The 15,854-nt window shown below is 40.1% G+C and overlaps 2 protein-coding genes across 7 annotated transcripts in view; both read left to right on the top strand.

Annotated features, from left to right (window-relative positions):
* Window positions 1-15,854, top strand: part of LRRC7 (leucine rich repeat containing 7) — a 547,026-nt gene that overhangs the window by 226,375 nt on the left and 304,797 nt on the right. The window lies entirely within an intron of this gene.
* LOC116875004 (ATP-dependent 6-phosphofructokinase, muscle type-like) lies at window positions 3,228-6,048 on the top strand. The gene has a single exon (XM_032870086.1). It carries the CDS (start codon window positions 3,273-3,275, stop codon window positions 5,619-5,621), a length of 2,349 nt encoding a protein of 782 aa, XP_032725977.1. The 5' UTR covers window positions 3,228-3,272; the 3' UTR covers window positions 5,622-6,048.

Genomic DNA, 15,854 nt, shown 5'->3' on the forward strand with positions numbered 1-15,854 from the left:
GGAAGAATGGGGGTGCATATTTCGGATTACAGAGGAATATAATTTACAAAGGGAATTGAGGGCCTTAAATGTATAAAGTAGCTATATTTTGTAAAGTTTTTTCTTGATATGGTGAATAGTTCAAAAGCAGATGTAAGAGGCAGGATAAAATTATATTAGCTTATGTGCCTGGACCACTGTGCTAGCTGTGGAAACAGAAAAGAAGAAAACAAGTGACAGAGAAAGTAAAGAGAAAGCAGGAAGTATAATGGATATTTATTGAGCACCTTGCTTCATATGCAATAATAGCTATTTTGTCCTCAGCACAATCTTGACAAACAGGTTTTGTTTTCTACATTTTAAATGTAAGGTTGAAGAATTTACCAAAGGTTGTACAACTAAAGAAATACAAATTTGGCCTATATCACTCCAAATCCTTTTTAGTTCACTAATCCGAAGGAAGACCTTTCAGAATTTGGCATTTTACTAGATTCAGGGATGAACAAAGAGAGATTAAAGATGGTAAGATTTTCATCCTGGAGACTTGGGAAAGTAACACTATTAAAAAATATATTGGAAGTGGTTACTATGTAGAAAAACATGACAAATTGTGTTTTAGGTGCATACTATGTGATATCAGCTAAGATTCTCAAAAAGATACCACAAGAGAGTGATAGATCTGAAACAGCCTCATCAGATCAAGACTAGAAATACATATTTATTATTTACCCAGAGATCTGAAACAAGCAGCCATGTTTTGCTTGGCCTGCCTATTCTTTTTTTTTTTTTCTTTTTTCCTTAATGAATTAGTGGTCGATTTATAAAATACCAGATTTTACCAAAAAGTCCAGATTCCGGGCTTATCTCTCTCTCTCTCTTTTTTTTTTTTTGAAAGAAGAAGGGAGTCCATATTCCTAATTGGTAACAATTAAGTAGAACTGAGGATTGTTCGGCTCTTTTGATGAAACAGATCTAGTCTGGCACAGATTCCACCCAAGCTGCCCCCTAACACTAAAGTTATCTATCTTGCTCCTACAGAAAATTGGAGTTTTCAACCTACTATAGATATTTATTAATTTTTTCATGAAAAAACATTTATTTTGTACCTGATACTTCCCTAGTCACTAGGAAAACAGCTGTTGAACAGATGTATGTGCTCTGTAGCATGAAAGGCAGACATTGAACAAGTAATTGTATCAGGTATGCTATTTATTATGATGGGTGGAGGAGCAGTGGGTGTTTTGGAAACATTCACTGGAGCATCTTTCCTGAGGAATGCCATTGCAATTAAGACTTTACCTTAAGTAAAGGTTCACCAGAAGAGGAGAGAGCTGTGTTTCCAGAGACAGTGCAAATGAGGCATATTTAAGGAACTGAAAAAAGTTAAGTATTGCTTAAACACAGTGCAAGAGAGACAATAAGAAACAAGGCTCGAGAGTTATGAAGTCTTTCTACACTAAGATAGGCAGTTTGAACTTTATCCTGAAATATGTGGAAATTCATTTAAGGGTCTGTTTGGCAATTGCAAGATCAGAAATATAGTTTGGAAAGTTTTAGCTGCACCAAGAATAAAAGAATAGGCCCAGAGGCAGAGAGACCATTTAGGCAAAACTTAAAGACATCTGTGAGAGGTGAAGATGACCTGGCCTCCCATAGTAACACTTGCAGCCTCCTGACAGCGCACAGGAGAAGAACAAAGCACAAACAAGTCAGCTGCAAGAGAATGGGAGCAAGGGATGACAGTAGAAAAGACTGTCGCCCTGAACAACTCCTCAGTCTCCTATTTATTAGAAAGTGAGTAACAACCAACAAAGAAGCCAGAGTAGATTACACATTGACCGTGAGTCTTGTAGATATGTAAGAAGAAAGGCAAAATATGTCTGGTTACACAGTACATGATCTATAGTGAACAAGCTCAAATGAAAGGATTGTCAGACTAACTGCTGATGCTCTCTGGGGAAGGGGAGATGCTGGAAAAATGAAGCAGACAACATTCCATCCTGAGCAAGCCCAGTGATCCCAGCCGTAAGGACATATATCGTCCTCTCCCCCAGAGGCCTGTTGCCAGTACATGTTTTTCTTCAGGCTATATCTAAGCATGCTTGATAACTAGTATAGTTTCTCATAGGTTATATTTTAAACAGTTCATTGTTCTAAGGGACAGTTACAAATGCTGAGGATGGAACAAAGGACATGGGTTGGAAATGCTTTTTGGAGGCAAAATTTACTGGATTTGGTCATCTGTTTCATATTTATATTTTGAGGGAAGAGGCAAAGTGAGTCACAGGTGACTCTCAGGTTTCTACCAGAGGATGTGGGAGTAAGCCAAAAGACAGAAGGTATGGAATTTGGGAAATAAGAACCAGTTCAGAGGACTAGCAAATGAATATCTATGGAAGCCATATGCATATCACACTGAGAGAGCAAGCTGTCCAGACTGGAGCCCACTACACAGGGTGCAGGAGTGAGTTCCTTCAGAATCAAAATAAGATAAAATTTATCTGATGTGCTTTAGCATTTGGAACTATAATTACAGAGCATTTGACAGAGCTGTTTGAGCATCTGGAAAAAATTAAGGATAAATGCATTGACAACCAAGCAAATAAAACATGAAGCAATTTCAGCAAAAAAAATTGCTTATGAGTAAACAACAAACAGTGTACAAATAAACATTATTAATATCAGCATTAACTACTGATTTAACAAGAACTTTGGATGTGGGTATACTGGGAAGATGAGGAAAAAGAAAGTAAGTAATGATGGGATAGTGAGAAATGATAATGGTTTTTCAACTGCCATAATATGAAATATACTTGACACTTGAACAACAGAGAGGTTAGGGGCACCGACCCCTGCACAGTCAAAAATCCTCATATAACTTTTGACTCCCCCAAAACTTAACTACCAATAGTCTGCTGTTGACCTGAAGCCTTGCCAATAATACAATGGTTGGTCAACATATTTTATGCTATATGTGTTACATATTGAATTCTTATAACAGAATAAGAGAAAAGAAAATGTTATTAAAAAAATTATAAAGAAGAGAAAATACTTACAAGTACTGAACTGTATTGACAAACACCCACAGATATGTGGACCTGTGCAGTTTAACCATGTTGCTCAAGGTTAACTGTAAATAAGCAATATCTAAAATTGATAAAACAATAAGTAGAAATACATGTGTATTCTCTAGAAATATAGAAGAAAATAAAAGAAATAATAGCTTAAAAAGATGACAGCAGAGTCTGCAAGGAAGCCGTGGCGGTGGAGAGCTGAGACTAAAAGAGTGGATCATGACCCATGAAGAGCACCATGCAGCCAAAACCCTGGGGATTGGCAAAGCCATCGCCATGTTAACCTCTGGTGGTGATGCCCAAGGTATGAATGCTGCTGTCAGGGCTGTGGTTCGAGTTGGTATCTTCACTGGTGCCCGTGTCTTCTTTGTCCATGAGGGTTACCAAGGCCTGGTCGATGGCGGAGATCACATCAGGGAGGCCACCTGGGAGAGTGTTTCGATGATGCTGCAGCTGGGAGGCACAGTCATTGGAAGTGCCCGGTGCAAGGACTTCCGGGAACGAGAGGGGCGACTGCGAGCTGCCCACAACCTGGTGAAGCGTGGGATTACCAATCTGTGTGTCATTGGGGGTGATGGCAGCCTCACTGGGGCTGACACCTTCCGTTCTGAGTGGAGTGACTTACTGAGTGACCTCCAGAAAGCAGGTAAGATCACAGCAGAGGAGGCTACAAAGTCCAGCTACCTGAACATCGTGGGCTTGGTGGGCTCGATTGACAATGACTTCTGCGGCACTGATATGACCATCGGTACTGATTCTGCCCTGCATCGTATCATAGAGATCGTGGACGCCATCACCACTACTGCTCAGAGCCACCAGAGGACATTTGTGTTAGAAGTGATGGGCCGGCACTGTGGATACCTGGCCCTTGTCACCTCCCTCTCCTGCGGGGCTGACTGGGTTTTTATTCCTGAGTGTCCACCAGATGATGACTGGGAGGAACATCTTTGTCGCCGGCTCAGTGAGACAAGGACCCGTGGTTCTCGTCTCAACATCATCATTGTGGCTGAGGGTGCGATCGACAAGAATGGGAAACCAATCACCTCTGAGGACATCAAGAACCTGGTGGTAAAGCGTCTGGTATATGACACTCGGGTCACTGTCTTGGGGCATGTGCAGCGGGGTGGGACCCCATCAGCCTTTGACCGAATCCTGGGCAGCAGGATGGGCGTGGAAGCCGTGATGGCACTTCTGGAGGGGACCCCGGACACTCCAGCCTGTGTGGTGAGCCTCTCTGGTAATCAGGCTGTGCGCCTGCCCCTCATGGAGTGTGTCCAGGTGACCAAGGATGTGACCAAGGCCATGAACGACAGGAAATTTGACGAAGCCATGAAGCTGAGAGGCCGGAGCTTCATGAACAACTGGGAGGTATACAAACTTCTGGCTCATGTCAGACCTCCAGTCACGAAGGCACCGGGTAGCACGCACACAGTGGCTGTGATGAACGTGGGGGCCCCGGCTGCAGGCATGAATGCTGCCGTGCGCTCCACTGTGAGAATTGGCCTCATCCAAGGCAACAGGGTGCTGGTTGTGCACGATGGCTTCGAGGGCCTGGCCAAGGGTCAGATCGAGGAAGCTGGCTGGAGCTATGTAGGGGGCTGGACTGGCCAAGGCGGTTCCAAACTTGGGACAAAAAGGACTCTCCCCAAGAAGAGCTTCGAGCAGATCAGTGCCAACATCACGAAATTTAACATTCAGGGCCTTGTCATCATTGGGGGCTTTGAGGCTTATACCGGGGGCCTGGAACTGATGGAGGGCAGGAAGCAGTTTGACGAGCTGTGCATCCCATTTGTGGTCATCCCCGCTACGGTCTCCAACAATGTCCCCGGCTCCGACTTCAGCGTGGGGGCTGACACAGCCCTGAACACTATCTGCACGACCTGTGACCGCATCAAACAGTCAGCAGCAGGCACCAAGCGGCGTGTGTTCATCATCGAGACGATGGGCGGCTACTGCGGCTACCTGGCCACCATGGCTGGCCTGGCAGCTGGGGCTGATGCCGCCTATATTTTTGAGGAGCCCTTCACCATTCGGGACCTGCAGGCAAATGTTGAACATCTGGTGCAAAAGATGAAAACCACTGTGAAGAGGGGCTTGGTGTTAAGGAATGAGAAGTGCAATGAGAACTATACCACTGACTTCATTTTCAACCTGTACTCTGAGGAGGGAAAGGGCATCTTTGACAGCAGGAAGAATGTGCTTGGCCACATGCAGCAGGGTGGGAGCCCAACTCCGTTTGACAGGAATTTTGCCACGAAGATGGGCGCCAAGGCTATGAACTGGATGTCTGGGAAAATCAAAGAGAGTTACCGTAATGGGAGGATCTTTGCCAACACGCCAGACTCGGGCTGTGTTCTGGGGATGCGTAAGAGGGCTCTGGTCTTTCAACCAGTGACTGAGCTGAAGGACCAGACGGATTTTGAGCACCGCATCCCCAAGGAACAGTGGTGGCTGAAGCTGAGGCCTATCCTCAAAATCCTAGCCAAGTATGAGATTGACTTGGACACCTCAGAGCACGCCCACCTGGAGCACATCAGTCGGAAGCGATCTGGAGAAACTTCTATCTAACCCTCTTTGGAGTAAGGGTCATGGATTGTCTGATCATGGTCAGCTCACCCTGATAGATCCAAGTCCATGTATTCCCAAGTGTTTTAGCGCATTTTTCTTTAGGTTTCCTTTTATTCTGCAACTGTAGCCATGACCAGCTCTGGCCAGGTAGCTGGGGTGGTAGACAGTGAGTAGAAACTCCTTTTAGGTAGAATTATCATGACTTCTACCCCAGCTTCACCTGTCACACAAGACTGGGCTCCTCTCGTGCTACTGCTAGATTTCAGCCACTCGGTTAGAATTTTCCTAAAAATAAGCTTTATTTATTTCTTTGTGATAACTAAGTCTTAGTTCCTCTACTACTTTTACTGCAGTGACAGACAATAGCTACACTAATAAATGCCAACTGGTCACTGTCAAAAAAAAAAAAAAAAAAAAAAAAAAAAAAGATGACAGCAACTACCTCTAGAAGGCGGCAAAGGAGAAGACAAAAAAACAAAAAAAAAGATTTTTGTTTTATAAAAACAAAAAAACGAAAAAAGATTTTTGTTTTATAAAAACAAAAAGACAAAAAAAAGATTTTTGTTTTATAAAAAAATTAATTTTAAAAAAATTAGAAGAAAGAGAATTGAACTGGAAGAGAAAGCCAGGCGTTAGCCTTTTGCTGGATCTGACCATATTGTGGTCCTTTCTTTTGAAAATGATCTATAAGATGCAGTGATGAATGTAAATGTCCAGTGTTCAAGTAAATTATAAAGTATCACTTGGGAAAATTAAATGATGAAAAATTAAAAATATAAATGTAAAAAGGCGGGTCAATATCTGCTATCTATTGTTTCCATTAGTTCTTATAACAGTTGTTAACTGATTATTACATGTTTTAATGTTATTCATTTCCTGGTTCAGTCTGTGGTAGTGTGTAAAGTAGTTCTAAATCAGAGAAGGCATTTTACTAATGCAGCAAAATGGCTTCACTTCTGGAGCGGAATCAGCATTTAGGGAACTGATGGAAGATTTTGTCTCTAGAGCATAAATGAAGTTGCTTCTTCTCTTATTTTCTTGTTTTTTTTTTAAATATATTTATCCCAAATTTCTAGAGAAAGCACAAATTCTCTATAAACTGTTTTATTACACTCTAGAGAAATAATCCTCTGTCAGTTCCCTAAAGGCCGATTTTGTTCCAAAAGTGAGTTCAAATTGCTTGTATTAGTAGAATGCCCTTTCTGATTTAGAAGCACTTCAAGATCCAATTGTTGACCAGGGAATCCTGGGAAGTCAGGCCATTCTCAGCTTGCTGTGGGGACATGGGATTACTTCAGTGTGATTATGCAGCTGAACTTCCATAGAACTAGCTTCTAGTTACATATAAAAAATGACCATGTGAACTTTTTGCATCAACATGGATGGGACTGGAGGAGATTATACTGAGCGAAATAAGTCAAGCAGAGAAAGCCAATTATAACATGGTTTCACTTACTTGTGCAACATAAGAAATAATATGAAGGACATTAAGAGAAGGAAGGGAAAAGTAAAAGGGGAAATCGGAGAAGAAGACAAACCATGAGAGACTATGGACTCCAAGAAACAAATGGAGGGTTTTAGAGGGGAGGGGGGTGAGGGGATGTGTGAGCCTGGTGGTGGATACTAAGGAGGGCATGTATTGCATGGAGCACTGGGTATTACATATAAACAATGAATCTTGGAATACTACATCAAAAACTAATGATGTACTCTGTATGGTGACTAATATAACATAATAAAAAAATGCATGTGCTACACTTTTCTAGAAAGACAAGTAATTAGAAAGATTTTTTAAGACAGAAACATGAAAATGTTATGGAATCAAGTGCAAAATTCATCTACATTGCAAAGATAACAAGTCATGTTCTCTGTGTTTTGTTGTTAGAGGTACTGTAGGGGAAGAGTTGAATAGAGCCTCCACTAGACTTCAGAGATAATGAACTGTTCCCCAACTGCTGAGAAATAATAGGAAACAAGAGAAAAAAGGACACGGATAATGTAAATTCACACTTAGCGCCTGCTAGCTGGTATTACTTAACTTTGAAGGTCAAATCCAAAATTCCACTAAAAGCCTCTAGTTTTTGAGAAGAAAAGTTAGAAGTAAAATGTCTGGTATATAATGTGCTAGGCCTTTAGAATCAGGCACATTTGAATTTGAATCACAGACAGGGGAAAGTTCTCCCTTCTTGTTTTCTCCCCTATTTAAAGATCAAACATCTGCCTTGCTGGACTGTTTGGTCAGCATTTTGTTTTTGTCATTTATTAACCTTGTAATTCTTCTTCATTGTTATACATTAAAAAGCAGTGTGTGTGAAGGAAATGTAAGGAAATAGTCCAGTTTCATTCTTCTGCATGTGGCTGTCCAATTTTCCCAACACCATTTGTTGAAGAGACGGTCTGTTTTCCATTGGACTTTCTTTCCTGCTTTGTCGAAGATTAGTTGACCATAGAGCTGAGGGTCCATTTCCTTGCTCTCTATTCTGTTCCATTGACTTATGTGTCTGTTTTTGTGCCAGTACCATACTGTCTTGATGATGACAGCTTTGTAATAGACACTGAAGTCTGGAATTGTGATGCTGCCAACATTGGTTTTCTTTTTCAGCATTCCTCTAACTATTCATGGTCTTTTCTGGCTCCATGTAAATTGTAGGATTATTTGTTCCATTTCTTTGAAAAAAATTGATGGTATTTTGATAGGCATTGCTTTATGTGTGTAGATAGCTTTAGATAGCATAGACATTTTCACAATATTTGTTCTTCCAATCCATGAGCATGGAAAGTTTTTCCATTTCTTTGTGTCTTCCTCAATTTCTTTCTTGAGTATTTTATAGTTTTCTGAGTACAGATTCTTTGCCTCTTTGGTTAGGTTTAGTCTTAGGTATCTTATGGTTTTAGGGACAATTGTAAACAGGATTGACTCCTTAATTTCTCTTTCTTTTGTTTTGCTGTTGGTGTATAGAAACACAACTGATTTTTGTGCATTGATTTTATATCCTGACACATTACGGAATCCCTGTATGAGTTCTAGCAGTTTTGGAGTGGAGTCTTATGGGTTTTCCACATAAAGTATCATATCATCTACAAACACTGAGAGTTTGACTTCTTCTTTGCCAGTTCCGATGTCTTTTATTTCTTTTTGTTGTCTGATTGCCCTGTCTAGGGCTTCTAGTACTATGTTGAATAGCAGTGGTGATAATGGACAGTCCTGCCATATTCCTGACCTTATGGGAAAAGCTCTCAGTTTTCCCCATTGAGAATATTTGCTGTAGGTTTCTAATAGATGGCTTTGATGATATTGAGGTATGTGTCCTCTGTCCCTACACTGTGAAGATATTTGATCAAGAAAAGACTTTGTCAAATGTTTTTTCAGCATTTATTCAGAGTATCATATGGTTTGTGTTCTTTCTTTTATTAATGTATTGTATCACATTGCTTGATATGCGGATGTTGAACCAACCTTGCAATCCAGAAATAAATTCGCCTTGGTCGTGGTGAATAATCCTTTTAACGTACTGTTGTATCCTATTGGCTAGTATTTTGGTAAGAATTTTTGCATCCATGTTTATCAAGGATATTGGACTCTAATTCTCCTTTCTGCTGAGGTCTTTGTCTGGTTTTTGGATTAAGGTAGTACTGGCCCTATAAAGTGAGTTTGGAAGTTTTCCTTCCTTTTTTTTTTTTTTTTTTAAAACTGTTTCAGGAGAATTGGTATTAATTCTTCTTTAAATATTAGGTAGAATTCCCCTGGGAAGCTGTCTGGCCCTAGGCTCTTGTTTGTTGGGAGATTTTTGAAGACTGCTTCAATCTCCTTCCTGGGTATGGGTCTGTTCAGGTTTTCTGTTTCTTCCTGGTTCAGTTTTGGTAGTTTATATGTCTCTAGGAATGCATCCATTTCTTCCAGATTGTAAACTTTGCTGGCATGTAGTTGCTCATAATATGTTCTTATAATTATTTGTACTTCTTTGGTGTTGGTTGTGATCTCTCTCTTTCATTCATGATTTTATTTATTTGGGTCCTTTCTCTTTTCTTTTTGATAAGTCTGACCAGGGGTTTATCAATCTTATTACTCCTTTCAAAGAACTAGCTCCTCGTTTCATTGATTTGTTCTACTATTCTTTTGGTTTCAATGTCATTGATTCCTACTCTGATCTTTATTATTTCTCTTCTCCTGCTGGGTTTAGGCTTTCTTTGCTGTTGTTTCTCTAGCTCCTTTAGGTGTAGGGTTAGGTTGTATACTTGAGACCTTGTTTCTTGAGAAAGTCTTGTATTGCTATATACTTTCCTCTCAGGACCACCTTTGCTGTGTTCCAAAGATTTTGAACAGTTGTGTTTTCTTTTTCATTTGTTTCCATGAACTTTTAAAATTCTTCTTTAATTTCCTGGTTGACCCATTCATTCTTTAGTAGGATGCTCTTTAGCCTCCATGTGTTTGAGTTCTTTCCAACTTTCCTCTTGTGGTTGAGTTCTAGTTTCAAAGCATTGTGGTCTGAAAATATACAGGGAATGATCCCAATCTTTTGGTACCATTTGAGACCCAATTTGTGACCCAGGATTTCTATTCTGGAGAATGTTCCATGTGCACTAGAGAAGAATGTGTATTTTGTTGTTTTGGAATGGAATGTTCTAAATATATCTGTGATGTCCATCTGGTCCAGTGTGTCTTTTAAAGCCTTTATTTCCTTGTTGATCTTTTGCTTAGATGATCTGTCCATTTCAGTGAAGTGGGTGTTACTATTTATTGTATTATTGTTGATGTGTTTCTTTGATTCTGTTATTATTTGGTTTATATTATTGGCGGCTCCCATGCTAGGGGCATAGATTGTTAAAATTGTTAGATATTCTTGTTGAACAGACCTTTTAAGTATGATGGTGTCCTTCCTCATCTCTTATTACAGTCTTTGCTTAAAATCTAGTTTATCTGCTCTAAGGATTGCCACCCGAGCTTTCTTTTGAGGTCTGTTAGCATGGCAAATTGTTTTCCATCCCCTCACTTTAAATCTGGAGGTGTCTTTGTTTCTAAAATGAGTTTCTTGTAGACAGCATATTGATGGGTCTTTTTTTTTTTTTTTAATCCATTCTGATACCCTGTGTCTTTTGTTTGGGGAATTTAGACTACATTCAGGGTAACTATTGAAAGATATGAATTTAGTGCCATTGTATTGCCTGTTAGGTGACTGTTACTCTATGTTGTCTCTGTTCCTTTCTGTCTGTCTTAGCTCTCTCTTTGCTTAGAGGACCCTCTTCAATTATTTCCTTTAGTTCTGGTTTGGTCTTTGCAAATTCTTTTAGTTTTGTTTGTCCTGGAAGCTTTTTGTCTCTCCCTCTATTTTCAGTGACAGCCTAGCTGGATACAGTATTCTTGGCTGCATATTTTTCTCCTTTAGTGGTCTGAATATATCATGCCAGTCCTTTCTGGCCTGCCAGGTCTTTGTGGATAGGTATGCTGCCAGTCTAATATTTCTACTGTTGTATATTACAGACCTATTGTCCCAAGCTGCTTTCAAGATTTTCTCTTTGTCTCTAGGACTTGTTTTACTATTCAATGACTGGGTTTTGATCCATTTTTATTGATTTTGAAGGGGGTTCTCTGTGTCTCCTGGATTTTGATGGTTGTTCCCTTTGCCAAATTAGAGAAATTCTCTGCTATAATTTGCTCCAATATACCTTCTGTCCCCCTTCTATCTTCTTCTTCTGGGATCCCAATTATTCTAATATTGTTTTGTCTCATGGTATCACTTATCACTCGCATTATCCCCTCATGATCCAGTAGTTATTTGTCTCTCTTTTTCTCAGCTTCTTTATTCTCCATAATTTGGTCTTTTTTTTTTTTAAGGTTTTATTTATTTACTTGAGAGAGAGAGAGAGTGTGTGTGTGTGTGTGTGTGAGAGAGAGAGAGAGCATGAGAAGGGGGAGGGTCAGAGGGAGAAGCAGAATTCCTGTCAAGCAGGGAGCCTGATGCAGGACTCAATCCTGGGACTCCAGGATCATGACTTGAGCCAAAGGCAGTTGCTTAATCAAGTGAGTCACCCAGGTGCCCCATCATTTGGTCATCTATATCACTAATTCTCTCTTCTGCCTCATTTATCCTAACAGTAAGAGCCTACAATTTTTTAATTGTACCTCATTAATAGCTTTTTTTTAATTTCAATTTTGTTAGATTTTAGTTCTTTTATTTCTCTGGAAAGGGATTTTATTTTTCCAGCAAAGGATTCTCTAATATCTTCCATGGTTTTTTCAAGTTCAGCTAGCCCCTTCATAATCGTCATTCTGAGCTGTAGTTCTGACATCATACTAATGTACGTATTGATTAGGTCCTTAGCCATTGGTAATGCCTCTTGTTCTTTTTTTTTTTTTTTGTGGTGACTTTTTCTGCCTTATCATTTTATCCAGATAAGAATAAATACTGAAAGGGTAGCAATGACCCCAGAAAAACATACACTAACCAAATCAGAAGAGATCTGAAACCATGGGGAGAAGAATGGGGAAAAAGGGAAAAAAAAATTAAAAAAAAATATATATATATATCTTAGAAGAAGCTGCCACCCAAAATTTTAAAGAAAGAAAAACTTATATATACACAAAAATAAGGGCATGAAGGGATGAAATATGGCTGTAAAGATGAAAACTTAAAAAGATTCTGTAAAAGGAATTGATAAGATAAGAAGTTCATTGAAAAAAGAAAAGAAAAAGAGGAAAGAATCTGATCGGGCTGAAGACTAGAACAAAGCCATGTGCTAGATTTAGGGTGTGCTTTGATTTATTAGAAGAAATTGTATCCCAAATTTTTAAAGGAAAAAAACCTCTTTATATACAAAAAATATGGTTAAATACAATAAAGGGATAAAACATGACTATAACAATGAAAATCTAAAAGGATTTTTAAAGAGATATTGATAAGATAAAATAGTTTAAAATGTTAAAATTGGAAAGTAGAAAAATTGAAAGAATAGAATCAGAAAAAAATAAAATAAAAAAAAATTTAAGTTTGAAAGACCAAAGGATCATGGGGAAAATGCCATGAATTGTGTGTGTTGCTTTCCCCTAGCTCTGGAGTTCTGCAGTTCTCATTGATTAGTGAACTTGGTCTTGGCTGGATGTTCTTGCTGATCTTCTGGGGGAGGATCCTGTTGCAGTGATTCTCAAATGTCTTTGCCTAAGACGTTTACACTGCCCTTGTCGGCGGCCAGGCTAAGTAATCTGCTTGTTCTTGGTTTCAGGAGCTTTTGTTCCCTAACACTTTCCGTACAGCTTTGAAGGACAGGAATGAAAATGGTGGCCTCCTAATCTCTTGCCCTGTAGGAGCCGAGAACTCAGAGCCCCACTCCTCAGTGCACCCTCAGAGAAAAACAGTCAGTCCCTCCCATTTCCCTGGTCTTTAGCTGCACTCCGAGCTCACCCAGTCTATGACCAAGCATTTCTGTCTCTGGTGCATGGCCCCATTAGGAGTCTCCAAACCCAGCTAATTCCTGCATCATGCTCCCACACCGCTCCTCCCAGAGGAGGAAGGTGAGTCTCCCCAGATCTGCTGCTTGTTGGGTCCCTGCCTGAAGAGCAGTGGCCTGACTGTGCCACAGGTCATGATTTAAGGATTACCTTAATCCCGAGCTGAGAGGCCCCTCCTCGGCTCCATCTCTACAGCTGGTTTCCCCGCTCCTCCAATACCTGGGTGCTCTGCCACACTCAGACACCCCTGGTCTTTTTGTGACCGTGCAGGTCCTGAGACCACACTGTCCCCATGAAGTTTCCACCCCCTGCTTAGCCTCTGAAGCAATATCCCTCAGTGGAGCAGACTTCTAAAAGTTTTGATTTTGTGCTCCACTCTTCTACCACTTACCAGGAGCCGGTCCCTCCCCCAGAGGTCTATCTTTCTGCATGTTGCCTCAGATTCACTTCTCTGCACATCCTACCTTCCAGAAAGTGGTTGATTTTCTGTTCCTAGAATTGGTGCTCTTCTTCTCTTCTCTCTCCTGTTGAGGTTGTATCTGTTCAGAATGGTTTGATAGCTCTCTAGCTGACCTCCTTGAACCCGATGATATTTAGGTCTCCTATTCCTCCACCATCTTGCTCCTCCTCCCTCTATATATCTATTTAGAATCTTTTTGCATGATTTCCTAGTGACAACTAGCCTTGCTTGATTTTTCATTTTGGCATGAGTGAATGTGTGTGTGTGTGTGTGTGTGTGTGTGTGTGTGTGTGTGGTATTTATTGCCTAGAGAGTTACCTCTGTTGTCTTTAAATTTTAAGCAAATTAAGGAAACATTTGTTCTCTTATTTTGAGGTGGTAATAAAGGTTAATTTTGTTAAATTTAACTCCCAGAGCTCTCAGTTGTCTCTTATCTATGTCAGTGGCCTTAAATAAGATTGAAGTTTCTCTTTCTTTGTTCTAAATGATTAAGAATTAACTACATAAAAGCTTGTAATATACATTCACCATATGAACTTACTCATTAGCATCAATGATGTCTCCTTCTGTCATTGCCTGGGAAGCACTATCACCAGCCTTCCCAGTAAGTTCTAGTTTTCTGCAGCAATGGAGCAGGGCAGAGACCAACAGGGCAGGGCATGGAAGATATTAACCGAAGTCTGAACTCTATTTAGAACAGAGTCATAAGAACAAGGGAGTGAGGAGTTCTAATGAGGGGATAATGAAATTGTTGAGGAATAGAGAAGCTAAGGAAAGCAAAAACTAGGTAATTCATTGGGCTAGGCAATAAAGCTTATTTTTTTTCCCCCGAAAAATTTTTATTTACATCTACTGTATTATAAGTTTCAGAGGCAGAATTTAGTGATTCTTCAGTTGCATTCATCACCCAGTGCTTATTACTTCAAGTGCCCTCTGCCAGCTCAGCCCTGTTTTCAGATTTATATGTGTTTTCTGGATTTACTTAAATATTCATACTCAACAAGTCTAGTGTTTTTATTTTTTAAGATTTTATTTATTTGAGAGAGCGAGAGCACCCATGGAGGGTGGGCCGAGGGAGAGGAAGACTCAGTCTTCCTGCTGAGCAGGAAGCTCGATGTGGGGCTTGATCCCAGGATCCTGGTATCATGACCTGAGCCCAAGGCAGATGTTGAACTGACTGAGCCACCCAGGTGCCCCTCAGTAAGTCTAGTTTTCCCCCTTGAAACCCATCTTCTGTTCTATATTCTGTTTCAGTTGGTGACTGTCTATTTGGTAGCAATAGCAAGACCCAGTCATTCCCTCCCTATTTATTTACCTTCTGCACCAGATCAACAGCCAGTCCTGTCAATTTTGCCACATATATTTCTTAAATCTAGTCTTACCTCTTCACTTTATCACCAGAGCCTTTGTTGGTGGTCCCTCAGCATCTCTTAGCAGAGTAATGGAACAGTCTCCTATTGATGGGTCTTAAGCCAGCTTTTTTTTTTTTTTTTTTTTTTTTTGGTCCAATTTATTCTTCACACAGTCAACAGTAATATATCCAAATGTTACTATGACTGGGCCACAATGTAGGCTAAGACTATTCCATGTCTTCTCTTTAACTTACAGAATAAAAGCGCACTGCTGAGTACATCATGCTAATGTGAGGCATGGTTTCCCTACAGCTCACCTCTCCAGTCTCTTACTTTTGCTGTCTTCTGAAGTGCCCCTCACACACAAAACTCTTTCCTGCCTCTAAGCTCATGCTGTTTCTTCTGCCTCATATGCTCCCTTCAGAGTCTTCCCAGTTGTCAGGTCTTCCCACAACCCTCATCCTTCCCTCATACACAGCTATTTCACTCTCCACTTTGCCTCCATGTTACCCCGTGTATAGTTCTAAGTGACATTTCCCAAACCTAAGGCCATTATTCATCCAATACCTATTTACTGAATACCTACTGGATTCTAAGGAAATGGGATTGAGGAAGAAAGACTCTAGGATATGGGACTATGTCTATTTAATCTTTGTTTCAATAGGAAACACATTGTTTGTTTCAAAGTTCAGGTCTCACCAAATATTTGTTGCATAAATAATTATAATATGATTTTGTAAAAGTGGATTGTAGAACCATTACACAGATTATTTAAAACCACAGTAGACAATCTACTGTGTAGATTAGTCAACTAATCATATTTTGCTGGGGATTGTGTGTGTCAGCAAATTCTGCTTGGCAGAAGTGCATTATTAACACAGTCCAACTGAGCTTTTTAAATGTTAAATTGAGTCTTAGAGAAAATGTATGGAACTTGTTAAGTAGCGTGTGGCCAGTTAGGGTGAAGTCAGAATTCA

The sequence above is a fragment of the Lontra canadensis genome, unplaced genomic scaffold, assembly GCF_010015895.1.
Source record: "Lontra canadensis isolate GAN:19392208 unplaced genomic scaffold, GSC_riverotter_1.0 scaffold40, whole genome shotgun sequence".
Classification (NCBI taxonomy): Eukaryota; Metazoa; Chordata; class Mammalia; order Carnivora; family Mustelidae; genus Lontra; species Lontra canadensis.

What these genes read in the sequence shown, in the direction of transcription:
- LOC116875004 (XM_032870086.1), top strand. Translation starts at nt 3,273, where the DNA reads ATGACCCATGAAGAGCACCATGCAGCCAAAACCCTGGGGATTGGCAAA.